Source organism: Mus musculus, chromosome 11 (genome assembly GCF_000001635.26).
Source record: "Mus musculus strain C57BL/6J chromosome 11, GRCm38.p6 C57BL/6J".
NCBI lineage: Eukaryota > Metazoa > Chordata > Mammalia > Rodentia > Muridae > Mus > Mus musculus.
The window spans coordinates 74,848,934-74,876,600 of NC_000077.6; the positions used below are offsets into that span (position 1 = coordinate 74,848,934).

The 27,667-nt window shown below is 51.8% G+C and overlaps 1 protein-coding gene and 1 non-coding gene across 21 annotated transcripts in view; both read right to left on the reverse strand.

The window, feature by feature from the left end:
* Nucleotides 1–328: 328 nt before the first annotated feature.
* Nucleotides 329–27,667, reverse strand: part of Sgsm2 (small G protein signaling modulator 2) — a 47,950-nt gene continuing 20,611 nt past the window's right edge. Inside the window, exons 3-24 of one of the 20 annotated variants that reach the window (XR_388560.4) lie at nucleotides 20,082–20,244; nucleotides 19,644–19,805; nucleotides 19,291–19,358; nucleotides 19,048–19,193; nucleotides 18,678–18,812; nucleotides 18,098–18,222; nucleotides 17,636–17,703; nucleotides 16,428–16,588; nucleotides 16,152–16,278; nucleotides 14,627–14,761; nucleotides 10,813–10,966; nucleotides 9,928–9,992; nucleotides 9,696–9,841; nucleotides 9,118–9,246; nucleotides 8,685–8,867; nucleotides 5,196–5,576; nucleotides 4,853–4,973; nucleotides 4,392–4,474; nucleotides 4,142–4,251; nucleotides 2,807–2,903; nucleotides 2,166–2,333; nucleotides 329–1,962 (exon numbers count right to left, since the gene is read on the reverse strand). Coding sequence is in view for 14 of the 20 variants with exons in the window: in NM_001374688.1 (NP_001361617.1) it covers nucleotides 1,874–1,962; nucleotides 2,166–2,333; nucleotides 2,807–2,903; nucleotides 4,142–4,251; nucleotides 4,392–4,474; nucleotides 4,853–4,977; nucleotides 5,196–5,576; nucleotides 8,685–8,867; nucleotides 9,118–9,246; nucleotides 9,696–9,841; nucleotides 9,928–9,992; nucleotides 10,813–10,966; nucleotides 14,627–14,761; nucleotides 16,152–16,278; nucleotides 16,428–16,588; nucleotides 17,636–17,703; nucleotides 18,098–18,222; nucleotides 18,678–18,812; nucleotides 19,048–19,193; nucleotides 19,291–19,358; nucleotides 19,644–19,805; nucleotides 20,082–20,244 (3,020 nt within the window). In the remaining 6 variants the exon portion in view is untranslated. Of the gene's footprint in view, nucleotides 1,963–2,165; nucleotides 2,375–2,806; nucleotides 2,904–4,141; nucleotides 4,252–4,391; nucleotides 4,475–4,852; nucleotides 4,978–5,195; nucleotides 5,577–8,684; nucleotides 8,868–9,117; nucleotides 9,247–9,695; nucleotides 9,842–9,927; nucleotides 9,993–10,812; nucleotides 10,967–14,626; nucleotides 14,762–16,151; nucleotides 16,279–16,427; nucleotides 16,589–17,635; nucleotides 17,704–18,097; nucleotides 18,223–18,677; nucleotides 18,813–19,047; nucleotides 19,194–19,290; nucleotides 19,359–19,643; nucleotides 19,806–20,081; nucleotides 20,245–27,667 lie in introns of those variants that run through there. The other 19 variants (XR_001780084.2, XR_001780082.2, NM_001374688.1 and 16 more) reach the window with 19 other exon arrangements.
* On the reverse strand, nucleotides 19,194–19,261 carry Mir6926 (microRNA 6926). The gene has a single exon (NR_105891.1). It is a non-coding gene; the product is annotated as a microRNA 6926 (primary transcript).

A 27,667-nucleotide genomic window follows, 5' to 3' on the forward strand; every position in this document is an offset into this window, starting at 1 on the left:
TAGTAAGCTGGGGGGAGGGAGCACAGAAGCGGGAAGGACTTCCTCTCAACTGTAGTCTAGAGGCCCTACAAGTTAAGCCAGTATAAGACCACTGTTCTGTGGTACCCGACTTCCTAACTAGCCCATGCCACAGAGCCCCACAACTGGTGGCTCTTCACTAGGAAAAACTTTGGTTCTCTTACACCATTCTTGGTTTTATGTCTTTGTTGTTTTTTGTTTTGTATTTATAAGCTGTCGCCCTTTACTGTTGTATGTTGGAATGTACCGAACTATCTAACACATGAGCTACTGCATCCAGCCAGTCCCACAAATAGCCATCAGAGCCTCAGGCATTGCCAAATGCATTTTATTAGTCTGTTACATTGAAGAGTATAGTTTCTGAGCAAAACAAAAACCAACCAACCAAATGAACAAACAAACAAAACTCAAAACCCCATACACTCTGCTCCTCACAAAACCAGAGTCACTAAGGCAGGCACACATTGGCCACCCGTGCTTGGTGGAGACTGAGGAGTCAGGAACAAGGGTGGGCAATGGGGTAAGCTGGCCCCACACAGGCTGTGCAGTACCCGGGTTGGGGTAGGGGACAGGGAAGGCTGTGCTATGTGCAGAATGCGGCTGGTCCTTTCTCGTGTTTTTCAGCTGCAGCAAGTCTGTGGACCTTGGTGACTTCTAGGCAGGAGCCAGGCCAGGTGTGGGCTTCAGGGCCCAGACTTGGCTTACATGTGCTCAGATGGTGGGGACATGGGGGGGGTGACAGAACAAAGAAACAGCATGCCTAGACCTCAGGTCAAGGGTTGGACCTTTATCGACAACCCTGTAAACTCTTCCAGAGACCCTTCTGGGTCTTCAGGCTTCTCAGAACCCTGAAAAGCCTATGGAAAGTGGAGCTGGCCTTGCCTCTCCCTGGGGATGAACTGGGACTATCCAGGCACTCCCACCTCCCTCAGCCCCAGGTACTCAGATGTCTGGAATAGGTAACAGGTACCCCGGAACTCACAGGCCTGTCCTTGGAGGAAGGTTGTGATAGGACTGTCTTCCTACACTTTCTGGGGTGGTTCTGGAGGGCAAGCGCAGTCACTGCCCTCCACACCACACAGCGGGCGGCGAGTGTGTTGCTTATGTGCAGTCCTAGGGATTTCTAGTGCAGAAAGCAAGGGCAGGGTGCAGAGAGTGACACTGTACACACGAGTGGGTGGGTCACTGTGTACTGTGGGGAGATCATGGGGTTAATCTCTGGCCAGAGGCTGTGGCAGTGCTGCTGAGGTGGGCCACTCTCACCCAGGGCCCACATCTGACTGCCCCAGAGTCTTAGGAGAGCCTGGGAGGTAGCCAAGGTCTCCTGCCCCTAGGACACATGCCTGAACAGGCAGCTAGTTGAGACCATAGAAGGCCTCAGGAGAGATATGGCACAGAGCCCCTGGTCCTATGCAACTCTTGTTAGATGAGGCGCGGGCCACTGTAGACCCCACTAACCATACAGGGCCCCAGGTTGACAGGAAAGAGGCTTTGGGAAACAGTCCAGGCTGAGGCTGCAGGCGGCACTGGGGCTATTCTAAGTTGTTTGAGAGGGGAACACAGAAAGGGGTCCCCCAAGGCAGCCAGTCTCCTGAGGCCGACCCCTCCTACCCAGCTGTGATCTGCAGGCATCCTGACCCCAACTTGCCCTGCAGGGCCAGCACTGCCCACACTCACATCCCAGGCTCAGTCACTTTGTTAGGTTACACAGCTGAGTGGGTGGGGTTGGCAGGGGTGAGGGTGGGGTAAGGGATCGGGAGAGGCAGTTTGGGCTATGATGGCCTCTGCCTCTCCCTGCTGGAGCTCAGGGGCCTGGTACCTGGGCTCTGCACTTTGCCACCCCCAGCTGCAGCCGTCACTTGTTGTCTATGAGCATCTGCACCTTGTGGACCAAGTCCCGGGCAATCCGCAGGATCTCCTGGGCATCATGCCGCTCAGCCCGCTCTGGGGAAAACATGGAGAATTATGGGAGGTTGAGAGGAGCCCTGGCTGAAACCTCTGCTTAGTTTCCACCTGCTGTGCTCTTGATACCTCCTATGCGAAGTGATCCTAGAATTCTTGAGAACCCTCCAACTCTGCCCAGTCCAGGACTTGAGGCCCCATGCCCCCTTCTAGGGCACATCGAGAATGGCTGGATCAGCTCATACCGTTGAAGAATTTGATGATGTCGGTGAAGTCCATGTTGTTGTCACGGATAATCTCTCTGTAGGCCTCCACCAGGGCCAGGGCGATGAACAGGACAAAGTGCTCTGAGGAGATGCGCCTGGCTGCCCAGATCACTTCCCACACTGCAAACACGTCCTCATACAGCAGCTCTGGGAACAGGAAGGAGCTGCCACTTGATCCAGGCACGGGGCTTGATGGGGACACATGGCCTCAGGCTCCAGCAGCTACATTCTCCCTCCGGCACCCAACCTGGCCCAGCCTGGCTCCAGAATGGGGGAATCCATCCCAAGACCAAGACCCCACCCCCTTCTTTGGCTATCTCTGCAGATGCTCCTCATTCTTAGTGCTCAGGGGAGCTGGAGTTTGGACAAGGCTCCAAAGACCATCGCCTGTGACATAACGAGCAGAACAGTGGTGTGGAAAGGCCTTTCGAGCGTGTGAGCACATACATGTGCAAGTACATACATGCAGCAATTGATTTGGGGCTCTCCCGTTCCCCTGACCCCAGTCCCAAGTCCCACTTTTTTTTTTTTTAATTCTTTAAAAGACAGGGTCTTGCTAGCTGAGACTGGTCTTGAATTTCTAGACTGGGCTCTGATGCCTAGATACACCCACTTCTTACCTCTTTTAAAATCCAGCAGGAACCAGCGATAACAGAAATAGAAGTGGGTATAGTCTCCATTTTGATGCATCAGCTCAAATAGCTCTGAGTCCAAGATCTCATGAGAGAGGGGGAGAAACACTGACCTGAGCTGCTTATGTGCAGCCCTCATGCTCCCTCCCTCCCCCCCCCTCCCTCCCTTGGCTGTAGCCTTTCTGCAGCAACTCCAGTTTCTGGGCATTTGATTTAATCACTAACTTCACTTCTCACCAAAACAGGCTCAGGCATGTGGGCACACTGCTCCTCAGTGTGTGACACGGATAACTGTATCTTTCTGTGTGGTGCCGGGAGTGAAACCCAGGGCTTTTCATGTGTAGGCAAGCACTTTACCTGAACTAGAGCCTTTGTTTTTAAACATTTAAATTGATTCATTTTTTAATGCTTTATTTTTAGTTTATGTGCTTTGCCTGAATGTTCGTCTGTGTGAGGGTGTTCTGTCCCCTGGAACTGGAGCTACAGACAGTTGTGAGCTGCCATGTGGGTGCTGGGAAGTGAACCCAGATCCTCTGGAAGCCCCCAGCTAACTCAGTGTTTGCATATTTGTGCCTACATGTACTTGTAGGTGACCATGGGCATGTGGGCACACTGTGTGCTGGCCAGGGGACGACCTCAGGTGTCATTCACTGCTGCTCTCCACCTTTTGTCATTCTTTTTTTTTTTGTTTTGTTTTGTTTTCAAGACAGGGTTTCTCTGTGTAGCCCTGGCTGTGCTGGAACTCACTCTGAAGACCAGGCTGGCCTCGAACTCAGCAATCTGCCTGCTCTGCTAGGATTAAAGTGTGTTTGTTATTCTTTGTCATTCGCTGGCCTTGAACTCAAGTAGGTTGTCTGGCCAGAGAAGCCAGGGATCTGACTGGCTTCCCCTTCCCAGGGTCATAAACTACTATGTGGCTTTAAAAACAAAACAAAACTACAGGAGTCAAACTCAGTTCCTAGACTAAGGTATTTCTCCAGTCCTTTTGACTTGACAGGTTCTCGCTCTGTAGCCCAGGTGCACCTTGAATTCATAGCAATCCTGATCTCCCTGCCTCGAAATCCCAAGTGCTGGGATTACAAGCATGAGCCTGGCAGTAATGTTTTGTTTTGTTTTAAGTGAAGGAAATTCAGGGATGGCTGGTGGTGCATGCCAGTATCCCAGCAGTCACGGAAGCCAGGCAAGATTGCTGCAAATTCAAGACCAGCCCCTTGGTAAATAGATATGTGAAATAAAAAGTTTCCATATAAGGACACTTCTGGCCCAACCTCTAGCCTCCCCATGGCCGATGGGCACGCCTAGCCATGCCCAGCCCCCACTTACCTGGATGAGGGAGCGCATGTTGGCAAAGTGGCTGTCCATGGCACCCCCACTGGGGAAGTTCTGGCCCATCCTCTTCATGAGGTGGCTGAAGCAGCTGTAGGCCAGCTGGTCTACGAGGAGACGGGAAGGAGACTCCCATGACACCCAGAGGGCAGACTGGCTAATATTCTCCCCGCTTCCAGACTCTTTCTCCCATTTTGTCACACTGAACCCAGTTCCACTTTGGGATGCCTCACACCCCATCCCTTACCATTGTCAAGGATGACCAGGAGAGGTGCCAGGAGATCACACATGCCCTGCACGTAGCCCATATCCAGGTGCTCCCACACGTAGCTGAAATGCCAGGGATGGTCACTGTCGCCAAGTCAGTCACTTTCTTGGGGACTGCCATGAACATGGCCCCTACAACATTCTGTTTCCCACAAGTCAGCCTTTCTTTCCACAACCCTGATATATTTACTATAGCTCTACCCTAGGAGGCAGTAGGAACTACCCATGGCCCTTGTGCCTAGTGAGGGAAACCAAAGGCCACCACCATCTGATGTGAAGGGCAGTGGAGTGAAAGACCCCGGGGATGCAGTGGGGTGGGGGGCTGGCCCTGTGGGGACAGTGCTCTAGACAAGATGCAGGGAGACCTGACACAAAACAATAGGTAAAACCCATGGCCCAGGCTGGGTCCCCAGGTCTCCCACTGCTTGCCCCCAATGGTACCTGCACATGATGTCTCTGAGCCTCTCGAGGTTGGAGGTCGTGAAGTACCAGTAGTTGCGGTCACATCTCTGCACATCCTTGTCTATGCGGTGCAGATTTAAGGCCACGGTGTCCAGTAATTCTATCTGGAAAAGGGGTGTCCCTCAGAGGTAAGGCTGGCCAGCCCCTCCCAGGTTAGGGCAGGAGATGATACCCAAACAAAGAAAACTCAGCCAACAAGGACCCAGAACTCTAGTGATGCTCGGAGAGCTCTTTCAGGACAGACACACCATCCTCTCTCCCCTCTCGGTCAGTCCCCAGATTGAGTGTGTCACTGACGGCAGGATCAGGGAGCATCACGTACAGTATAGGCTGCGGCGCACACAGCTGCGAGCTCCTGGCCTGCTTCAAGCTCACTGGCAGGTGCAAGCGTCTCCTGGCCTGGATCGTGGGGTCCCGGGAAAGTGTGGGCTGCAGTGGCTGGACCCTCGGAGCCATCTTCTCCAGCACCGTCGTCTTCAAAGCCCACACTCTGTGCCTCATCTAGGCTGGACTGGATGCCTGAGGCCACAGAGTAGTTGCGGGAGGAAGGCAGCCCTGAGTCTGGAGAGTCAAACTCCACAGACTGCTGCTCTGCAGCTGCTATGCCCGGGGTCCCAGCTCCTGGCTCCTGTTCCCGCTTTGGTTTGGAATCTTCCAGGTCCTGAGGTCCAGAGGGCTCAAGATCATCCACAGAGATAAATACCTGGTGGGGATAAACAGGTGGCTCCATCCAACACTTCAGGATCTCCCCAGTTAGCATGGAGCTGGGAAGAATTTCCTTCACCCCCTCCCCAAAACTCCCAACACTGCATCCCCTGGGTGCCAAACTGGTTTCTGACCCAGCCAACCAAGAGAAGAACAAGGCTTTGGGCAAAAAACTAGACCGGCCGTGCTTGCTCCATGTCCTCCACAGCTCCAGGAGACTGCTATAGGAAGGGAGACAGAGGCCCCTAGGTTTTTTGGTTTTGTTTTTCCCAAGACAGGGTTTCTCTGTGTAGCCCTGGCTGTCCTGGAACTCACTCTGCAAGCCAGGGCTGGCCTCAAACTCAGAGATCCACCTGCGTCTGCTTCCCAAGTTCTGGGATTAAAGATGTGCATCACCACCACCCATATTTTTTAAAAGATTCAATTTTTATTTTTAAAAAATGCGTTTGGTGGATGTACTTGAGTGCAGGGACCTCCTGAGGCCAGAACCGCCAGGAACTGAACTCAGGTCCTCTGCAAAAGCAGTATGTGGGGGCTGGTAAGATGGCTCAGTGGGTAAGAGCACCCGACTGCTCTTCCGAAGGTCCAAAGTTCAAATCCCAGCAACCACATGGTGGCTCACAACCACCTGTAATGAGATCTGATGCCCTCTTCTGGTGCATCTGAAGACAGGTACAGTGTACTTACATACAATAGATAAACAAATAAATAAATAAATCTTTAAAAAAAAAGCAGTATGTGATCTTAACAGCTGGGCTATCTTCAGCCTCTAGGCCCTATAACCCCTAGGCCCCACCTCTTGGTAGCCAGTAAGAACTCTGTGTCATTCTACAAAGACCTGAAGTCACAAAGGAGCCCAGGAGCCCTGCCCTAGTGTCTTGGTGTGGCAGGGAAAAGAAGATGCACGTTTTAGGAAAAGCAAGTTCTTTATTCTTGGTTTTGGATGTTGAACAGACAAGACAGGAAACCTCTGCAACAATAGTCTGTCACCTTAGTCTTCAGACAAAGGCCAGAAGAAGGATACAATGTAAGAAGCCCACCAGAGTGAACAAACCCCAGGGGAGAGGTCACGCCCTTGCACTGCCTTAGTCTTTTCTTTTTCTAACTGGATATGGTATCAAAAGGATGCTACAAGCTTTCACTCTGGGTGGAACCTGAAACACTGAGGAAAGCCACGCTTATGGGACTCTGTAGGCCAGGGTGGCCTCAGCCTTCTCTCACTCAGCTATCAAGGATTCAGACTGCTAGACAACAGCACCACAACAGGTCAGGCTTGTTTTTATATATCTGTCATCAGAGAGAGAGAGAGAGAGAGAGAGAGAGAGAGAGAGAGAGAGAGAGAGAGAGAGAGAGAGAGAGAGAGAGAGAGAGAATGGAGGGGGGAAGAAGAGCAGTTGGTGCTCTTAAACTCTGAGCCATCTCTCCAGCCCTGAAAATACTTATTATTTTCTATATATGGGTGTTTTGCCTGCATTTATGTCGGTGCAGCGCATATGGACATGTGACATACAGGGCCCGTGGAGGTCAAGAGAGGGCACTGTGTGTCCTAGAATTGGAGTTACCAATTGGTCATGAGCAGCGATGTGGGTGCTGGGATTTGAACCCAGAACCTCTAGACGAGCAGCCAGTGCTCTTGTTTGCTCAGTGCAGCCATCTCTCTGGCCAGGCTATATTTTCTGTTAACATTCATGATTAATAAAGTATCAAGATCAAACTTTACCTAAAGAGGCCTTTTGCCCCCCCCCCCTTTTTTTTGGAAATAGGGACTACGGGCTGGAGAGATGGCTCAGTGTTTAAGAGCACCGAAGGTCCTGAGTTCAAATCCCAGCAACCATATGGTGGCTCACAACCATCGGTAATGAGATCTGATGCCCTCTTCTGGTGTGCGTCTGAAATAGGGACTACATAGCCCAGAGTGGCTCTGACCCTGCTATGTAGCTAAGGCTAGCCTTGAGTTCCAGGTCTTCCTACTTCTCCCTCCAGGATACTGGGATTTCAGATGTGAGACACTAAGCCTGGTTTTTACTTTTTTTTTTTTTTTTTTTTTTGGTTTTTCGAGACAGGGTTTCTCTGTGTAGCCCTGGCTGTCCTGGAACTCACTTTGTAGACCAAAACAAAACACCCATACATATAAAAATAAATAAAAATAAAAATAAATAAACCTTAAAAAGGAAACCATCTGTGGGCTGGGCATGATTGTACACAACTTTAATACTAATATTTGGGAAGCAGAGGCAGGGGGATCTCTGTGAGTTCAAGGCTACCCTGGTCTACATAGTGAATTTCTACAGGGTCTACAACGGGAGATCCTGTCTCAAAAACAAGCGACCATAAAAATAAAAACAATGTATGCCACGTAAGTATTTAGAGTGTGCCTGTAATCCCAACGTTTGCAATGGGAAGGCTGAAGCAGGATGAGAGGGAAGACCAGCTTAAGACAGAAGGGGCTGGGGAGGAAAGAAGGAAGGAGGGAAAAAGAAAAAAAAAAAAAAGACTCCAAAACCAAAACAGAAACCCAGGTATGGGTGAGGCGGCAGCAGCAGGCAGCCATGGTTATAAGCTCTGTTCTCAGGGTAGAGTGGCAGCAGGGCCATCCGAAGGGCTCTACCTACCTCTGCAGTCTCTTCTACAAGGTGACAGAAAACTGCAGAGAAAGGATGCAGCCAGGGCAAAGCAACGCCTCTGTTCTTTGTCCAACAGCTTTCCATAAAGCCTCTTGAATTCGAGGCAGGGGAATGGAGAAGTTTGGTGACTGGGGCCAGACACCGGACAGCCTTGCTCAAAGACACTGATCTCGCCAGGAAGTCCTGGGACCCATGGGCACCCTTGATCACCTCACATGCTCGTCACGGGGGGGGGGGGGGGGGGGGAAGCTTCCCTACATTCCAAAAGATTCATGAAACCCAGCACAAAGCAGTGACTTGTTTTTGTGAAAGTACCAGAAGTTGCCCATTCTTCAACTGAAATTTTTAGACACAACACATATAGCCTCAGTCCAGGACCCAACTGCCAGGACTGGAGGCTGGCCTCATGCTTGGGACTCATGCTTGAGCCTAAGAGATTAGTGGGTCCCCCCTCCCCCCAGCCCTCCCCCAGTCTGGCTCACATCATTGCTGATGGTGGAATCCCGGTGCACGAGGCGCTGCACGTGGCTATCGATGCTGCTGCCCGAGGAGAACTTGGTGAGCGTGGCTGGGTGAGCCTCCCGCTCCCGCTGCCTCACCACCACCTCGCAGGCCTTCCACTCTGCCAACACCTGCTGGTACCTTGCTGCCACTGCTGTATCCACCTGTGCACAGACCATACCAGGACCGTGAGGAGAGGGTGCCCAGGGCCGCCTCCTCAAAGCACTGGAACTTCAGCCTAGAGGGGACGCAGGAGTTGAGATGGCTGACCTAGCGCTCATGAGGACCAGGAGGCTGCCCTGTCTTCTGTGCTATTTCTAGCTGGGAGGGGCTAAGGCTTCCAGCCCCTCCCCCTGCCCAGGGTCACTTATCCAGCTGCCATTTCCTTGGCTCTGTAGGAGCAGGCTCCCTTACCTGCTCCATCTCCTTCTTGCTCATGCCAAACTTGTAGTGGCCAAGTAGGAAGGGCCAGACGTCCTTGCGAATCTCGTGTTCCACGCCTCCATAGTACACCTGCCGCAGCAGCTCCAGCTCCTTGTAGTTCTGAGTGGCCCAGAGGGTAAAGGCCATGCAGCCTCCGGTTACTGTGGCAGCCCAGTAGCCAGGCCACATCCCAGGGAGAGCTAAGCCTGGGCTTTAGTGGCTGTACTGAGCCTAGGCATACCCTGCTTGGGGCAGCCATAGTCTCCTGTTCCCTGGTTATAGCTTCAAGAGATCTTGTCATATCTTGTCATGCAGGGAACAGAGCTCTAACAGGCAAGCATCTGTCAGTTCTCAGATCAATATGGAAGTAGACTGGATTCCAGGCCCAGACCCCTTCCTTCCCATGCAGATCTATGATGCGGGTCACCCCCTGGCATCAGTCTAGTTTGTCTACTCAACTCCCTACATTGTTGCACCCCAAATGAACAGTTTAGAGCAGGCAGCTACATAGAACTGTTGCCTCCCAAGTCCCCACTTATGGCCTTTGCCTTGGGAGGCCCAGTTTGCACCTTTTCGTCCTTCTGATACTTGCTCCACACATCCTTGGTGAGGCCACCTGAGGCCCCCGGGGGCCTGTCTGGTGGAATGATGTTGTGATGCACCAATGCAGACAGGTGTGTCCTCACTGTGGACAGGTGGCGACAGTAGGCTAGCCCTACAGTGGATCAGGAAGCAGCTGTGACTGAGGTGTTTCCCCACCCCCAGCCCCTCAGAGCCCGCCCCACCTCACCACATACTCACAGCCGTAGAAGGCCCGGGACACAATCTGCCTCTTCATGCTCTCACACAGCAGCCGGAGGGGCAACCTGTGGAAACATCCGAGCTCAGAGGCGGGGATTGCAGCCCGCTGGCAAGAAGGGCTGACATTGTAGCTTCAGGGTGGAGAGGCAGGTAAGATGCTGGGGGCTGTGTGGAGAGGGGATGCATACAATTGTGGCCCCCACCCTACTAGTTATCCTTGATGCTGCTGTTGGGGGCCCAGCTTTAACTGTGCTACAGTGAACCTTGATTTCTTTATGTAGAAATTGAGACATTTTAGGATCACCAGAAATGGCAGGCCAAAAATGAAGTGACAGGTGAAGGAGAATTCAGTCAATGAGCCCAAACTATTCCCATGTTGCCTCCATATATGGTAGTGCTAAGTGTTCTCAGACACACAGCCTGACAGTGGGACTGCATCTGTAATGGGAATGTAAGCAGAGTGCTGTTATCTACAATGTGGAAGCACAAACCTGGGCATTCACATGGTCCTCACCTGCCTTAAGGAAGGAGGTGGTGTCGCCCCATTTTGCAGGGGAGAAAAGTGAGGTTTGAAAACACAGAAGTGCTAGGCCTTTAATCCCAGCACTTGGGAGGCAGAGGCAGGCAGATGTCTGTGAGTTGGAGGCCAGCCTGGTCTACATAGAGAGTTCTAGGCCAGCCAGAGCTACATGGTGAGACCCTGTCTCAAAACAAAAAGGAAAGACTGAAGCTGAGATAATGTAGGTAGCATAAATGAAATTTGAATCTCGATCTGTCCAACTTAAAGAGGGCTTCCTGCCATGCCAGTGGCACAGGATGTAAGGACAGAAGGTTCACACATGGATCGATGCAGCAACAGCAGGCTCTTCTGTCCTCCCCACTCACCTGTCAGGAATGCAGCTGCAGTGACTGGGGGTTGCATATGGGGAGCTACTGGAGGAACAGGAAAGGCAGGAGGAGCCCTGGCTACACAGGGGCTCTAGGTGCCAGGCTGTTAGGCTGGGTCCGAAACCCTGCATCTCAATCATGTCGCCAGCATCTGAGGGTAGGAAGGAGCCAAGGTCAATGCCCACGTAGGCTCTCTCCCCCAGGTGCCCTGCAGCGTGCCCATCTCTGCCCAGAGCTGCAGACGAAATCACATTGGTGGAAATTACTAAGGTGGTGCCTGCCTGGTTGAGAACCCAGAGATGGAGAGTGGGAGGGTGCCTAACACTGCCCAGCTTCCCCTGAGCCTGGAGAAGATGGCAGCCTTTTCTGTGGTAGGATACGTGTACTGAGTTGTGGGCGATTCGTCACCCATCTCCATCAGTGCCAGAGAATACACGAGGAAAGAATAACAAAGGCCTCTGCTCCCCAAAACACTGCCAGGTAGCCTGGGCTGTAAAGGCTCTTGGTCTGCTTCTTCCTGAGACACTCAGGAATGTGTGTGGACGCCCCTCAGTTGGTGATCAAGATCCTTGAGGCTGCCTCAAGCTATGTCTCACTAGCCTCTGGCTTCCCAAGATCTGCAACAGTGCTTCCTGCCCAAACCGGACATCCTGAAGCCTGCATACTTAGCACGGTAGCTCTTGTGTGAGCTGGAATGGAGGGAGATTCCCAGGGCTGGAGGGTGGGAGCGGTGTCTGGGCACGCAGACCCAATGATCCAATACACCGGTCATAGCTGACCATGCCAGTGTGAAGCATCAGAAGACAGACCCTTGGACATGGCTGTACTTCTGTAGATGAAGCTGTCTCAACCATCCCTACTGATCTAAATTAGAACTGAGTCAAGATTCTTTAGAGTTTCTAGGGCCTGCATTGGGCAGAACACTGTTCAGGGTGAACACTGGCTGGGAGCCACAGAGATGGGAGGCAGTGAAGGACTCAGTGGTATCACGGGGTCGAAGTGTGGAAAGAGTGAAGATCAAGGAGAGCTGTGTGTGCTGAGGTCTTCACTAATGGTTTTCTAGGTAAATCTAGCAAGAGACCCTGACTCCCCACAGTCTGGAGGCCAAGGACTGGTGTTTTTAGATAGCCAGACTCCAGCTCTGGGTGTGCCTTGGTGGTGAGGGCGAGCTGATTTCCCTCTAGTCCCTTCAAGGGCTGCCCTGTCTTGTCCCACCAGACCCATGGGTAGGATTGTGTCAGTATCTGGACCTTCAGCTCCACCAGGAGGTCAATTAAGGGGATATGTTTGGTAGGGGGGCTGCGGCTCTGGGAGTGAGGGGTTGCAAGCCATGCCGAAGACTCTGGGAACAGAGAGGGTAAGTGCAGGTGGTGGGGGGTTTAGAGCCTACCCCTGCAGCAGGCAGAAGGCCAGGTGTGGGAGGAGCCAGGGTAGGGACAGAGGTGGGTGGGGAGGAGTCAGCCCAGCCAGGCAGGCAGCAGGCAGCAGGCAGGGATGGTAACAGGTGCAGGGGGTGGAGGATGGGCACAGAGGGAAACAAGCTCAGTGCCCAGAAAGTTGGGCCCAACCAAGGCACATCTCCTGGGTGAATGCTCTTCACCTTAATTCTCCAGGAAGGAGCTGAACCAGCCAGCACTGCACACTCTCTACACTGTGACAGCCCAGTGTAGACAGCTGGAGCTCTGAAGTGACTGGGTGAGTGACTGGTGAGGCAGCAGGCTGGACAGGGGTCTGCTGGGTCAGCTTTGACTCTGACTCTCTCCTCTGAGCATGAGGAAAGTCTAAAGTGAACCATCAAGGTGGGTGAACCACACAGCTCCTAGGACTCCGAGTGAAAGGTGCCTGGCCTGGAGCAGAATTAGAGTGAACAGCATCTCTGCTCTGTGGGGGGTGGGGTGGGGGGACAGCAGGAAACGGGGCGGGGGAGGGAAGAGACCTGGACACCCCGCCACTTAATCACATGCACAAGTCAAGCATGTTGCAGGCCTGAAAAAGCCATGGCTGCAGAACTCAACAGTGTTGTCATTATGGACTGGAGTGCACAGGGGGCTCCACCCCATCCCTTCTTCCCACTTCCCTCGAGATTTTCTTCTCATACTGCTACCCCTCCCCCAAGTGCTGGGGTCACAGGGGCTACCCAGTGGGTTGGTCTAATTCCCAAACTCGACAAAAGGCTATCCAAACTACTCCCAAGGCCGCTGGACCCTCTGGGCCTAGAAATTCGTCTGATTTCGAGGCCTCAGTCCTAATATTAGCTAGTGGGCTTGCTTTTTTCTTCTGAGATCTCAAGTAGCCTGGGCTAGCTTCAAGCTCCCTATGTAGCTAAGGCTCATCCTGACCTTCTGACCCTCTTCCTTCCACCCCCAAAGTGCTGGGATTACAGGAGTGTGTGCCATTCCCCCCAGCAGTCAGTGGTGTCACTACTGCCAAGATGCCGGTTTGAAGGATGATGAGGTCAACCTTCCCGCATTCCTCAAGGCCAGCTAACCTGCAAACAGTGTTGTCCAAGCCTGTGGTGCAGACAGCTAGATGGCAAGTGTGTGTGTCAGCAACCTAGTAAGTGGGGTATCCCAGGGCCTACAGAACTGAAAAGGAAGGGGCAGAACTGTGGCAGGGACAAGAGCAGCTGGCAGAGCTGCCTGATGGGTACTGGGTGTGTTCTGAGCCACGGGCCTGGCTGGCAGGAGTAGGAGTCATTGCAAGCTGAGTGACTCGCTGAGGACACTGTGGCCTTTAGAAGAACTCTACAGAAGTGTAAGGAGAGACACCGCATCAACAGCATCTCCGTAAGGAGTATAATGTAGTAGATTCCCTTTGTAAAAGCAAGATCAGTTAAAACTCTGTGGCACAGATATGGTGGGGATTGGAAAATTCTAGCACCTAAGATCTAGTCTATCCTCAGCGTCTCTGTCCAGCCTTTCCTGGAGCCCCTCCCTGGTTGATGTTTCTCCAAAGAGGGCTCCTTCTCACTGAAACAGCTCTATGTTAAAAAAAAAAAAAGAATCCAGTGCACAGAGGCATGCTGAGGGGCCGCGACTACTGTCCTGTGTTGTCTCCAGAGAAGGAGATCCTAGCCACCGTGGAAGTTGAGGTCCTAGAGTATGGGTCACCTGGGTAACACCAGTGGCACAGCACTGAGCACCAGTGAGAAAACCAAGTCTGGAGATGTTAAAGTACTTGCTCAGCTCCACACAGTGAGCCAGGGGCCTGTGGGCAGGAATTCCCACTGCTGCTGGGAGCCTAGACTGTTCCTGGACACTCTGTGGTAAGCATTTTTAGCTTCATGCCAAAGTACCAGGCCATATACTACAGGCCTCCCATGGGAAGACCAATCCTTAGAGCCAGCCTCTTCTGGGGACTCTATCCAGTCCCTCCTCTGCCCCTGTCTTCTTAAGTCACAGTCAGAAGCACAAGGCTGTAGGCTGGCTTTCCTGTCAGCAGACAGAATGAAAGAGACCACAACCTGGCATTTGTCAACATGATTGGCAGGAACAGGGAGAGGCTCTGAGAGCCATTCCAGTCCCCAAGAGGCCATCAGGTGGCCAGCCCTCCTCCTCAGTGGCTCTCTCTCTCAGCATAGAGCCTCCTTTCCTCACTCAGAACCATTTGCTCTGCACATCCCCTCTTCTTGCCAGTACTGATCTTGGCTCCTTGTGTCCTCAACTGATCTGCCTCTGACAGAGGAAATGGCCCTGCGCATAAGTCCCCTAATGCCAACACTGCTGTTTGAGCCCCTGCAGTGGGTGGCAAGTGAGCCCAGAGGGGTTAGGGTGGAGGATGAGGTGAGTCAGGGACAGGGAGGGATAAAAACCTTTCATCGGATTGGGAGCTGTGAGGTTCCGCGAGCAGATCATTGAGAGCATCGCGTGTAGTTTATCCTCCTCTTCCTCATCATCGTCCACCGAGGCCGCTCGGCTGGCCGCTAGGTGGTGGTAGTTAATAGTGACTGCTCAAAGAGAATAGCGAGAGAGGCAGAGGCATGAGGGCCCTAGTCCCTGAGCAGGAGACTGCCCTCCTGGAGGTGGATGGCTGGAGACTGAGATCACCTTGAACCTGCAAGGTATAGTGGGAACAGGGTAGGGGGCTAAGAACCTTCTGTAGTTATTAGGAGAGGGTGGAAGGTGTGTGTGTGTGTGTGTGTGTGTGTGTGTGTGTGTATCTAGGAGACCAACTCTAACTAAGGTTAGTTGGGACTGGCCAGATGGATCTAAAATGGATCTAAATTTTTATTTAGCTGCTATCACAGTTGGGCTGCATTTAACCTAGAGATGACCCCAAGCCCTCATTTTAAGTGTATAAATTCAACCTTCTTCTTTCAGGGTCCTCTCAGAACCACTTGGAAAAGCAGGAGTCACTTAGCTCAGTTTCAGGTCTTGATGCCTGGCTCGCCCTCTAGGAAGGTAAGAGGTCGTCACAGTGATGTGAACAGAATGGAATGTGTCACAGACTGAAGAAGGGAAGCCAAGCCAAGCCTGAAGTGAAATGCCAGTCTACAGCGTTTTGGCTGTAGCTGTCTCTTATCTGGTCCATCTGAGAGGAACAGAGTCCCCCAAGCACGGGTCCTCCAAGCCTATTTGGATCGTTTACGCTGTAGCTCCTGTGTAAAGTCTGGGTCACTTGCCCATCAACAGAGACACACTATGGATAACTTTTTGGCACAAGTTAGGAAATGCAGGGACGGATAGATAGGTGGTCTGGTTGGCAGTCATCACAGTGGGCTGGCAGATTCCCTGGACTAATCTTCAAGAACTGCAAGTCTAGTGCAGAGAAACCCATGGGTAGCAGCATCATTGAGCAGAATGGGCGGGTATTTCTTGACAGACTCCCCACCCCAACCCTGAGGCCAGCGGCCTCAGGCCACAGCCCTCACCAGGCAAGCTTCAGGTTTCGTCCTCTCAGAGGACGCTCTGTGCCAGAGGCTTGAGGAGGACATTGGCTCAGGAAGTGAACATGCACTGTCCAAAAAGCAGAGCTCTTGTGCCCGGCTGCCTGGGCGAGGCCGGAGGTGGGACTGAAGACGGGAGGGGAGTTTGCTACCTTTTATTTTAGGCCCAAGAGGAATGGAAAGTTTTCCACCTCCTATTAATATTTCCAGTCTCTCCCTTTTTTCTGAATCATAGCATGAAATATTACTAAGAATCGTGTCTAGTGATGCCTGGGCCTGCTGAGCTGGGCCTCAGGGTGACTGGGGGATGACATCTAGGGAGTGATGACCTGTGAGTGAAAGGTTCAGTGGGGAGGCTCTGAGTGATGAACCTCTTGTCTCCAGCTGGCCTGACTCCACAGTGCTCTCAGACACCCTGAGCATCCTTCACAGGGGACACGGGGACACTCACTATGCTCGTGCCTATGTCCGGGGTAGATGATCCGGAACACGTAGTCCGTTGCCCGTCCGACACCCAGCTCCTCTACATCAATGGACCGAATGCTGCTGCGTTTCCGTAGCTTGGGGAAAACCTTGCCCTGCGGAGGAAGCAAATGGTCAGGCTGTCCAGTGTGCAGTCCCACCCAAAGTTCCACCCAAAGCTGTTCCTGAGAACGCTGTGTGGAAAGGAAGAGAGGAGGCCTTCCTTCACCCAGCCCTGCACCCAGAGCCTCCCCGGCCAAGATACCTTTCCCTGCTGGGTCCACAGCGGGGGCTCAAGCTGTCCACGAGGCAGCAGCCCATTCTCCAGACATGACAGGAAGGACAGCAGGTGTCCTCCCTGTGGGAAGTGTAGTGGCGGCCTCTGGATGCCATCCTGGCTCACCAGCACAAGCGTGCCACCGCTCTCTGGTGGGGGTGAATGCCCACGAGTGAGGAGTGAGGCTGGGGTCCTTCTTGAGACCTCCCGACCCATCACCCTGGCCCAACAGGTGAGATTTCCCAGGCTAGGAAGGAGGGTGGACAGGCTAGAACATGCCTTGGATGCTTCATTAACAGGAACAGTGGAGGGCTGGCAAGATGGCTCAGCAGGTTAAGGTGACTGCTGAAGAACCTAACAATTTGAGTTTCATCCCCATCCCTGGAACCCACATGTTGGGAGGAGAGAAATTACTTCTGCAAATCAAATGTCCTGAGGTCTCCATGTGTACTGTGGTACAGGTGTGAATGTGTGTAGTCACACACATACTCTAAACACACACACACACACACACACATACACACACACACACACACACACACACACAATGAAGCTGAAAAGTTTGGTTCAGCAGTTAAGAGCACTTGTTGCTCTTGCAGAAGAGCCAGGTTCAATTCCCAGCACCCACATGGCAGCTCACAACTGTCTGTAATTTTAGTTCTGGGGATCTGATGTCTCATTTTGGCTTACATGGGCACCACACACATGATACTCATGATTATATATATATATATATATATATATATATATATTGTGTGTGTGTGTGTGTTTATGTGTATGTATCTATATGAAGGTGAAACAACCATACACATAAAATTTTTTGTTTGTTTTTCAAGACAGGGTTTCTCTGTGTAGCCCTGACTGTCCTGGAATTCACTTTGTAGACCAGGCTGGGCCTTGAACTCAGAGATTTGCCTTCCTCTGCCTCCTGAGTGCTGGGATTAAAGGTGTGCACCACCACAGCCCAGCTTGGCTATAGAATTTTTTAAAAATAATTAAAAAAAATAATAAAAAGGAACAGGCTGGGTGCATGCCTCAGTAGGAGAACATATGCCTAGCATGTACAATGACCTGATTCCTGACACTGAAAAATAAGGACATTAGGAGGGACACAAAAGTCTGACAGGCCCCATGCACAATGCACAACAGGAAGACAGTGTTGGCCCCACCTCTGGACCTCAGACAAGCAGACTCACTTTGCTGGTGGCAGTGGATGCAGACGATCTGACTGAAGGGCACCACCAAGGCATAGTCCCAGTAAACACTAAAAAGGAACCATATGGTGTCACTATGTCCTAGGACCCGCCTCTGTCAACTGGTCCTATCATCCCCTGAAACTGCTGAAGATAGGAGAGCCATAGCCAAGCAATGACCCAGGCCAGCCCTGTTCCTCTGTGTCTCATGCTGTTCCTGGCACGGAGTCTGGCAGTCTTAGCTATCCAGCACTTGGCTTGTGCAGATCCCTCCACAGCCAGGCGTGGCTCAGTTTCGGAGGGCTTGGGAATCACTCCAGGCAGCCAGCCTCTCCCTCTAACTCTTGGCACTGGGATAAGGAGTAAGTCTTGTCCCTTGGAGTCTGCTGTGTATCTCCACTCCCTGCCCTGGGCCAAGCCTCCACTCCCTGCCCTGCTTCCTTAGAGTAAGTGTAAAACCCCCACCTCTTCTCTAGCTCAGAGTCCCCGAGAGTCCCGTTCATGAGTTGGTTGGGAGTCCACTTCAGGGTTAGGTTCTCTGCAGACTGGTGCAGGGAGAGGTAGCCAGGGACTGCCTCCATGTCCTCCTTCTATAGGAAAGAGACACACCAGAAGACAGGGACAATATGGGCCCAAGACAGTCCATGCAAATGAGCCCAAGAGACCAGGCCAGGCCAGCAATGGAGTCCTGGGGATAGAAGCTGGGCACAGCCAGGAGAACCTGAAGCTAGATCTGGGTAGTTCTTCCTAGTCGGCTCAGTGCCATTGGCTCTGTCCTGTCTGCCTGGGTGCCAGGTGTACCACTGGCCAGCCACACCCATACTGGGCATTCAGTCTGCCAGCTGGCTGCCCTCCTAGCCCTGGACAGCCTGGATTTCAGCTAGCCAGGGTAGATGTCATCTCTGTCTCCTGCCAACTCCAAGCTGGGCATGAGTCACATGACAATGATATGGGTAGGAAGGGATCTACGTCTCTCTGGTCAAGTACTGTAGCAAAGAAGCTGGCTTCTGGTCCTGGGACCTTCTACAGAGGGAAGCACTCCTACCGGCTGCACCAACACGTTGTTCTTGCCATAGAGCAGGCGTGTTCTTGAGTTCTGGTGCAGAGACTCCACGTACTCACGGGCGCAGGCGGCAAGCCGGTCTTCTGAGGCACTCCCACTAGAGTGGCGCTTCCGGATCTGCCAGGAGAGTCACAGCTCAGGCCCCCGCCCTGGGAAGCTGCCTTAGGATGTAACCTTCCAGCTCCTATGCTGGCCCTCTCTAGCTTCACCACCCTTGCTCTGTAATCAACAGCAGGCACAGGCTACTGGCATGTATGCAAGATTTACGTAGACAGAGGTTCTCTTGGGTGCTTCTTGGGGCTCATGTGTATAATCTGAATAAATGAGCACAAGAGGCATGGAGGATACTAACCCCCAGGGCAGGGCGCTTTGCCGGGGAGTCCTGACGGTTAGGGGGACCCCGGATACGGTGCCTCTGAACCAGCTCATCAGCAGAGGGGTCAGTCCAGTAGTGATCAGCTGTCTTGAGCTTCGTGTATTCCAAGGCACAGGGTCCCACTATGGAGACAGGGATGGTGAATTTAGCTGGGGCTCTTTCATCACCATCCCTCACCCCACTGACCCGACACAGGCCTTCAAAAGTTTCCGAGCTCACCTAGGAGACATGCCAGGATTGGGCCAAACACAGGATCTGCCAATAATGCTTCCTTCTCGTAATACTTGCTGCCAAGAGGGGACAGACAGGGTGACTACCAAGGCTCCTGGACTCAGGCCAGCGTGGTCAAGCTCGCTCAGGAGAAGCATGGCCAGAGACCAGATTCATATCAGTCACCAAAAAAGAATGAGTCCATAGGATGAAGTGCTGTAGGGCTCTTGGCGCTGTCTATATTCTTGGGGTGCCAAAGGAGGGCTGGAGGCATGCCTACAGACTGCCATGGATTATTAACCATATAGAGGGATGAGGCTGAGGTGGGCCAAGGAGAGGACCAATGGGGGGCGGGCAGTCACCTGCAGTTTTCGGCCAGGTACTGTACAACCCTGTCCAGAACTTTCTCCATGAGTGCTGTGCGTACCCATATGTGTTTCAAGGCCTGTGGGCTGAGAGCTGGGGCCTTCCCACCGGTAGAGCCCTGTTTCCGAAGGGCTTCTTGGCTGCCTCCCGAGGGTTTCCTGCAATGAGAACAAGGGACAACTTCCGATTCAGAAGTCCAGGCCCCCCGGGTTGGCGGCACTGAAGCGAGAGCTGGAGCCCAGAGTGCCTAGGCTGAGAGAAGGAGCCGAAGGAGGGAGACAAGACAAGACATGGGAGGGAGCTGCAAAGGGCTAGCCCACCCCACCCTCATGCTGGCCCCTCGAAGGAAGCCACCTTTAGCCGGGCTGTTTTGACAACCTTAAATGTCACGAGAGAGCAAAAGTGACGCCGGGAGGGGCTGGCTCGGCCCTTACCTGCCCTCTGCCTGTTGCTGCAACTCCTGCACCTTGTGGCAGATATCTTCAGCCACGGGGCATGTCTTCCCCACTTTGGTGAACAGGGCCGCCATCTTGTCACTTCGCAGAAAGCCAGCAGCACGGCGTCTTAGCTGATGCAGGAGGCAAGCCTCCACAGCACCTGGCCATAGAGTAAAACAGGACCTAGGTCATCAGTCACCGCACCTGGCCTTACCCGGCTTCTCAGCAGCCTCTCAGCTGAAGGATGAGTTCTCCTGAGAGCTGGCTGAGGCAGTGCACAGATGTTATCACTAGGAACGAATATTAATGGAAGCTCAGACATCAGACCCAGCCCCCTGTTTGTTCTGAATTCCTTCTGGTAAACTCAGGTAAGGTACTAACCCATCTAAGGAAGGAGAAATTCCTCTTGCCTTGAAACTACAGCACACCTGTAGACAGGCAGGGACCAGGGCAAGCCCTGAGCTGTGCTGGAACGAGGGGTAGGCCAGAGAAATAGATCCTGACCTCCTTCCAAATCTTTCCATCTTGTCCTTCTGCCCTCAGGCCCACGGTGAACTCATGAGAGCTGTCATGGGCCAAGCTGCTCCTCTCCCTTGCCTGGTGCACACACACCTCCTGTATGGGCTGAGGAGCAAATCTGCTCACTAGAGTTGACATGAAAATCTCTGCCTGACCACAAGGACAGAGACAGCACCTATAGAAGAGGGGGCAGAGAGCACAGGGCCCAGCAGCCCTTCTGGAGAGCATGGTGACACGGTTGCTAAGGAACACGGCTCTGGAGATGCTGAAATATTGATGAAGCCTCACAGAGACCAGCCCTGACTGTAGCCTCTGGATTATTTATGAGCACAGCAGCTGAGAGAGAGAGATTTCTCCTTCCGCACCGCACAGGGAGGGCTTCCCTTGCTTCATTCATGGCTTCAGGGGCCACGCCTAACCTCTTCTTCTGGGTCCTGCTTACCACCGAGACCCCACAAAAAGGAAAGAAGGCTTGGCAGGGAAAAGCAGAGTTGCCCTTGTGTGGTAGGAAGTGCCTGGCCACTGCCGAGGCCAGATTAATCAATGCTAGGGGCAGGGAGGTAGGCACCCAGGATTGGTCAGTGACTCCACGCTTCTGGGAAACCTGGTGAGGGAGTTCAGGCTCTAAGCCTCAGCTTGGCTCCCTCTGCATTGGGGGAGACTGGTGTGACGTCACATTGGATGGCATGTGAAACCCCTCGCTTACCCAGGTTCCGACTCTGGGGAGGCACAAGGCCCATGCCTATTCCTGGCTCCTCACTCTCCCTGTCCAAAGACTGGTAGGCAGTCAGCAAGAGCCAGTGTGCTAGGACCTGCATGCATCAGAGGATCATGGCCACCCCACAGGTGGGTAAAAGTGATGTTTTCTTTGGTATAGGAGAGCTGAGCTTTCTTTCTTTCTTTCTTTCCTTCTTTCTTTCTCTTCCTTCCTTTTCTCCTTCCTTCCTTCCTTCTTTGAGTTATTTAGTTTGAACATGTAGCTGTGTAAAGAGACGTGTATACTGTGTTAAAGCCCTAAGATGATGGGTGTCCTCCTTCCTCATCCTTCACCTATTCCTTTGAGACAGGGTCTCTCCCTTAACTCGAAGCTCGTGTTTTCTAGACTAGGCTCAGTGCTGTTCTCCTGACTCCCTTGTCCTCAGATGGGTTCAGGCACATTCAGAATGCCTGGCTTGCTCCACAGGGGCTGCAATCCAAACTCTAAACCTCGTGACTGCACACCAAGTGCTCTTAACTGCTTGAGCCATCTATCCAGCCCCGAGATAAGTTTCCACTAGCACAGTCAGGATATGAAACATGGACTCAGGAAGTAACTACTAATTTATTTTAAAGCCAAAGTCTCATGAAGCCCAGTCATCTCAGATTTGCTATGTAGCACAGCCTGTCTTTGAACTCTTGAGAGCTTCCTGCTTTCTGAGGGCCTTATGTAGCCCTGGAGTGTCCAGCTGAGTGACTCTCTTGCCACAGTCTTTCAGTCTGGGGCTGCTGCAGGTCTGTCTTTGTGGGAGGGTGATCGCCATTACTGATGTTGAATCCTCAACGGATAGAGGGAAAAGAAACCACACTGAACAAAACCGGAGTGGCAGCAGGTGGCAGCAGCCCTGCGGGGACCACAAGCCTCAGTGATGTGATTCATTGCAACAGTAATGACTCATTAGGCGTCCCACCTTCCCCCAGCCACTGCAAAGGAGCTGGGCTGGGATCTGGGGAGCAGCCACCCAATTTGGCCTCACCTGCCCTGCCAGCAGCCTCAGCACAGGAACAGGTTCTCCTGAGGGCCGGCAGAGGCAGAGGCAGAGCTCAGCAATTATCACCAGGAGGGATTGCTGGGGGAAGCCCAAACATCACTCCCATCGCTGCTGGTTCGCACAGCGACTCCTGGGAAATTCAGGCAGAGTGCCAAGCTGTATCTGCGGAAGGAGGAATCCCTTTCACCCTGCCAGTCTTCAGGGACCTGTGAGGCCAGGTGTTCTTGGCCTAGTTCCACACCCTCCCAGAGCAGCGATTCTCAAAGCCACAGGATCCTTCCCTGATCCCACTGCAGAGATGAGAATGTGATTGTGTGCGGTGTGGAGATAAAATAATAATGACCATAACAGAGAAGTGCTGCCTGAAGGGACTAGTGGGTGGGCTTCTTGGGCTCCAAAACTACATTAAAAGTATGTGTATTATGTATGTGTATCTATGTGAATTTCTGTTCTGTGTTACAATGCTCAAGTACCCTCCTGCCCACAGTAAAGAATCAATTGCTTCCAACTCTTAAAAGAGGGTCAGACTCCAAAAAGATTAAGAACCTTTGTTCTGGTTAATCATGTCCAACATGGTGGTACATGCTTTAATCCCAGCATTCAAGAAGCCAAGGCAGGCAAAAATCCCTGACTAAAGACCAGCCTAGTCTACATACTGAGTTCAAGGCCAGCCAGGGCTAAGTAGCAAGAACCTGTCTCCAAAAAATTTTTATTTTTACACGTATTTACTATGTGTGGAGGTCAGAGGTCAACTTGCAGGAGTCAGACTCAAACTTGGCAGCAAGTCCCTTTATCTGCTGAGCCATCTCGCTGGCCCCATGCTCTGAGTGATTTGAGTTGAGAGGAAACCCAAACATGACCCTAACTTGTTCTGAATTTGCCCCCCCAGAGAAGGCCTTTTACAGACAGACTGAGTAGGGCACTGTGAGGCCTCATTCCTCAGGGCAAGTCCAGGGAAAGACCTGTGTGACCTCCTCAGACCCAAGGACACCTGGTAACTCCAGGGCCTCACTATCTGAAATTGGCTACCAGAGCACTACACTGCTGCAGAGGCTATGCAGGTAACCACAGGACAGAAGCACCAAGTTGTATGACCATTCCCCTTCCAAGTGAGCTGTCTGAGCCCTGGGCATTCAACCATGGAGGCTGCAGGGCCCTCTGCCTCAGTGAATCTTGCTACCATGTGGATCTACCATTAGGGGACAACCCTGACATCTTTTGGCTTATTTCATATGAGAAAAACATATCCTAGTCAACAAATCTCAATATAGAAAGGCTTTGACAAGTACATTAAAACAGAGCTGGAAAAACAACCTAGGAAAAAAAATGACAAGATAAAAAAGGACAGAAGCACCGGGCGTGATGGCACATGCCTTTAATCCCAGCACTCGGGAGGCAGAGGCAGGCGGATTTCTGACTTCGAGGCCAGCCTGGTCTACAAAGTGAGTTCCAGGACAGCGAGGGCTACACAGAGAAACCCTGTCGTGAAAAACCAAAAAAAAAAAAAAAAAAAAAAAAAAAAAAAAGACAGAAGCAGAGTTACTGAGACAGGACTTAACAGGTGTGACCCCACCCCCCACCCCACGAGACACCCACACACACCCCAGCCCCGTCTATCATCATTTTCTGGCGTCTCTTAGGGTTTGGTCAAATGATCCCAGAGAGCCTTCTCCACTGTCATCCATCCCATCACACTGACAGGAAAGCTCTGAGAGGCAGAAGCATGGCTAAATTTAACTCTAGCACCTTGCTATGAACACCCACTGAAGACTGATAACCGTCCTCCTACTTGAAAGCTGATGACCACAGGAGAGACCAGCCTGAGTGGCTCCTCGAGCTCTTCAAAGTTATAAAGCTTAGCAAATGCTACCTGGGGCTACAGCCTACCAGTCTTGGTCTTAATCCATCACACACTGATTAAACCACTGAAGTGATCATTTAGAATGGAGACGTTGGATCAGATCTGGTGGCACCAGCCTGTAATCTCTGCTGCCTAAGGGACTACATTATACTAAGGTTTCTATTCTACATCATAGCCCAGGCAGAAGTGTTGAAAGTTTACCCTGCCTGGGCTATGATGTAGAATAGAAACCTTGAAGGACAAAGATGGAGAGATACAGGAAGTCAGGTTTACTGCTATTATGTTGCTGGTGGGAGGGTTAGTGACATCATTCCTATTTAGCAATTTGGTATTTTCAATGAAAGGTGCAGAAAACCTTTGGCCCAGCAATCCTTCTTCTGGGATTTTTTCCTAGTGGTGTAAGTGCACAATTAGTTATACTAGTAAAGAACTAGAAACCACCCATGTGTCCATCAGCAGGGGTCAGGCCAAATAAATATGGTTTGTTCACACAGGAGAGTAGCATTCAGCTCTAAGAAACAATGAGATGCTCTCTAGGAACCAACAGGGGAAACTTAAAAAAGCAAGGTACAGGATGGTGTCACTGCATGGCACCTTCTGCTTACAAAGAGTGGGCAGAGCCAGGTGTGGTGGCTTATGCCTGTAAAGTCTGGTACTCCTGGGCTACACAGTGAGTCTCTGTGTGAATCATTTTAAAATAAAGGAGGCAGCATGGGCCCGAGACAGGCTCTCATGTGGCCTAGAGATCTCTAAGCTTCTAACCCTCTGCTTCTCCCTCCGGAGTACTGAGATGACAGGTGTGTGCCGCCATGTTTACTCACATCTTTATTGGGTTTTAAAAACAGTAACAATAGGCTAGAGAGATGCCTCAGCCATTAAAAGCTGGGCTCACAACCAAAACTAGTGACATAACCAACCCTCTAACTGGGTACCCACGCAAAGGTGCTGTGTGTTGGGGAGGGGGGGCGTGAATGCTGCAGGGAAAGGGGTGCTACTTTCATATAGCTTTGATTTCAGAAGCAGGTAAATAAGTTACCAGCTCAAGATGATACTAACAATAGAGTAGGTGACCACCAACGGTTCCCAGGGTGAGGTGATGCTGGAGACCCTCTCCAGTCTTGGGGAGAATCAACCCCAGATGCTTGCTCTGGCCGTAGCACCTACCCACTCTCTCCCCAGCTCCTGCAGCAAATGGTTTCCATCCTCACGCTTAGCCAGTACCTGCTAAAATCTGCAGCAGGTAACCTGAGCCTGGCAGGGAGAGAAACAGTTCTACGTGCTATGACAAGCCTGAGTCTCAGGCACTCACAAAAATGGACGGAAGCTAATACAGTGGTTGGGAAGGGCCCTCAGAAACAGGGAAGACGTCAGGAAGGTCTATGAGATGAGTCCACCTTGTGACTCAGGCGCATATACATTTGTATTTCCATCTCTGCTCAGCAATTAAAAGTCCTGGCAACTGTGGCACTTACTAAATGGCCTTCAGAGGACTACCCAGTTGTGCTAGGAGAGGGATCCAGCACTCACAATTAGCACAGCACCGCAGGAAGCTGGCCTAAGGACCAAGAGGAGTTGAGGAAGGTAAGCGTGGAGAGAAGCAGGCACACTACCTCTGGCTCAGTTTCACCTTTCTCCCCAATGCCATCTGTGCAGTGGGGGAGTTGGGTTGTAGTTGCCATGGAGAACCTGAGGGAGGAGAGTGTGGGTGGAGCAGTCATCCACAACCTGGTCCTGGAGCTGTGGGGGCAACACCCAGAGCAGAGTTTTGCTGTACTGGTCCAGGCTGGTGACAGTGGAGACAGGCGGAGCTGGCTGGCTGGCAGGGGAGGGGATGGAAGGAGTGGAGCAAGCTCCCAGTGGAACTCTGAAACTGCCACAAGTTGGAGCTTGGCTGCAGGTGGAGCAGGAGCCGCAGAAAGGCTGCCCTCAGGCACCACGGGCCTCTCTTCCCCCAGCTCCCTCTCTTTCCACACCTCAGATCTCTGATTACCCATTTCTGCCCTGGGTTTGGTAATGACAGCCTGCACTCACAGTGGACATCCTCCCTCTGTTTGGGACACATTTTCTCTCATCCTACAAGGTGATACTGACTTTACTTCAACTCTGGGGCCCTCAGCTTTGCTCAACTCCCCAGATAAGACAACAACATTCCCCTATAGATTTGCTGAGGAGGAGAAAGAATTGGTCTGGCTTTCTGGAATAGAGGTGAGAAATGAGAACCAGGCCACAGGCGCTCATTTGCCTTGCCCTAAAGGGACAATGTGACAAGAGACACAGCCTTCCTCTGTGCAAAAGCTGACCACATTTCCGCAGTGGCAAGAGTCCCACTATCTCCTAGAGTCTTTGGTCACCATGTGCCCTGTCAGATGACTGTGGCTGTGATACTACTCTACAATGTCCCTGTTCCTCTAGACTCCGTTCCTGGGTAGACCCCAGAGGCCAGCAACCAATCTGTGTAGCACAAACTTTTGGATCAAGACAGCCCCTGAGAGCTGCATGTCCCAGCTTATCCTTCTCCTTAAAACTCATTTGGTTGAGGGAGATTTCAAGCATACACAAAAGTAAGGCTCTCCCATAGACCTACTGCTCAATTTAAAATAGCTAACAGGTATCAGTTGAATTTTATTTCAGCTAAACCACATGTAACTAGTTTTTATTTATTAAGATAGGTTTTTTTTTTAATTGATTGATTGAGATAAGGGTTCTCTGTGTTATCCTAGCTAGCTGTCCTGGAATTCACTCTGTGGACCAGGCTGGCTTTGAACTCAGAGAGATGCACCTGCCTCTGCCTCCTGAGTGCTGGGATTAAAGGTGTGAGCCACCATGGCCAGCTTTATTTTTGGATTATTTGAGGTAACTTTTAGACTCTTGACCCAACTAATATACATACCTTTACTGAACAACAATAACGACTTTTCCCCCTTTTTTGGAACCAGTCTTGCTGTATTACTTTGGCTAACCTAGAACTCATGTTGACCAGGATGGCCTCAAATTCACAGTAGTTCTCCTGTTTATACCTCCCCAATCTGGGTGCTAGGATTATAAGTGGATCATAATGTCCAACCCTAATATCAATTACTCGATATGATTCATTTCCTTCCCGATTGTGTGCCCAGATTTCAGATTTCCCCAGGTAGCCAGAACATGGACTCCTAGGAACCCCGGGTTATTTCTGAGGAAGGTTTCCGGCGACGGTTCGAGAACAAGGTGTCCCTGGATACCACGTTACATGCTTTGCTTACATGGCTCTTTTTGAGTTTTTTTATCTCCAGAGCCTGATCACTGAGCTAACCACCCACCCCTAGCCCCGAGGAGCTCTTCCAGTGCTGGAATTTATCTTCTGGGGACAGGCTCAGGGGAGAAAATAAACAACTAACTGGCTATGAGTTAGACATGAACAGCATGCAAACCTTGGTCCGTCTGACTCCAAAATCTCATCACTGGACCAAACCACA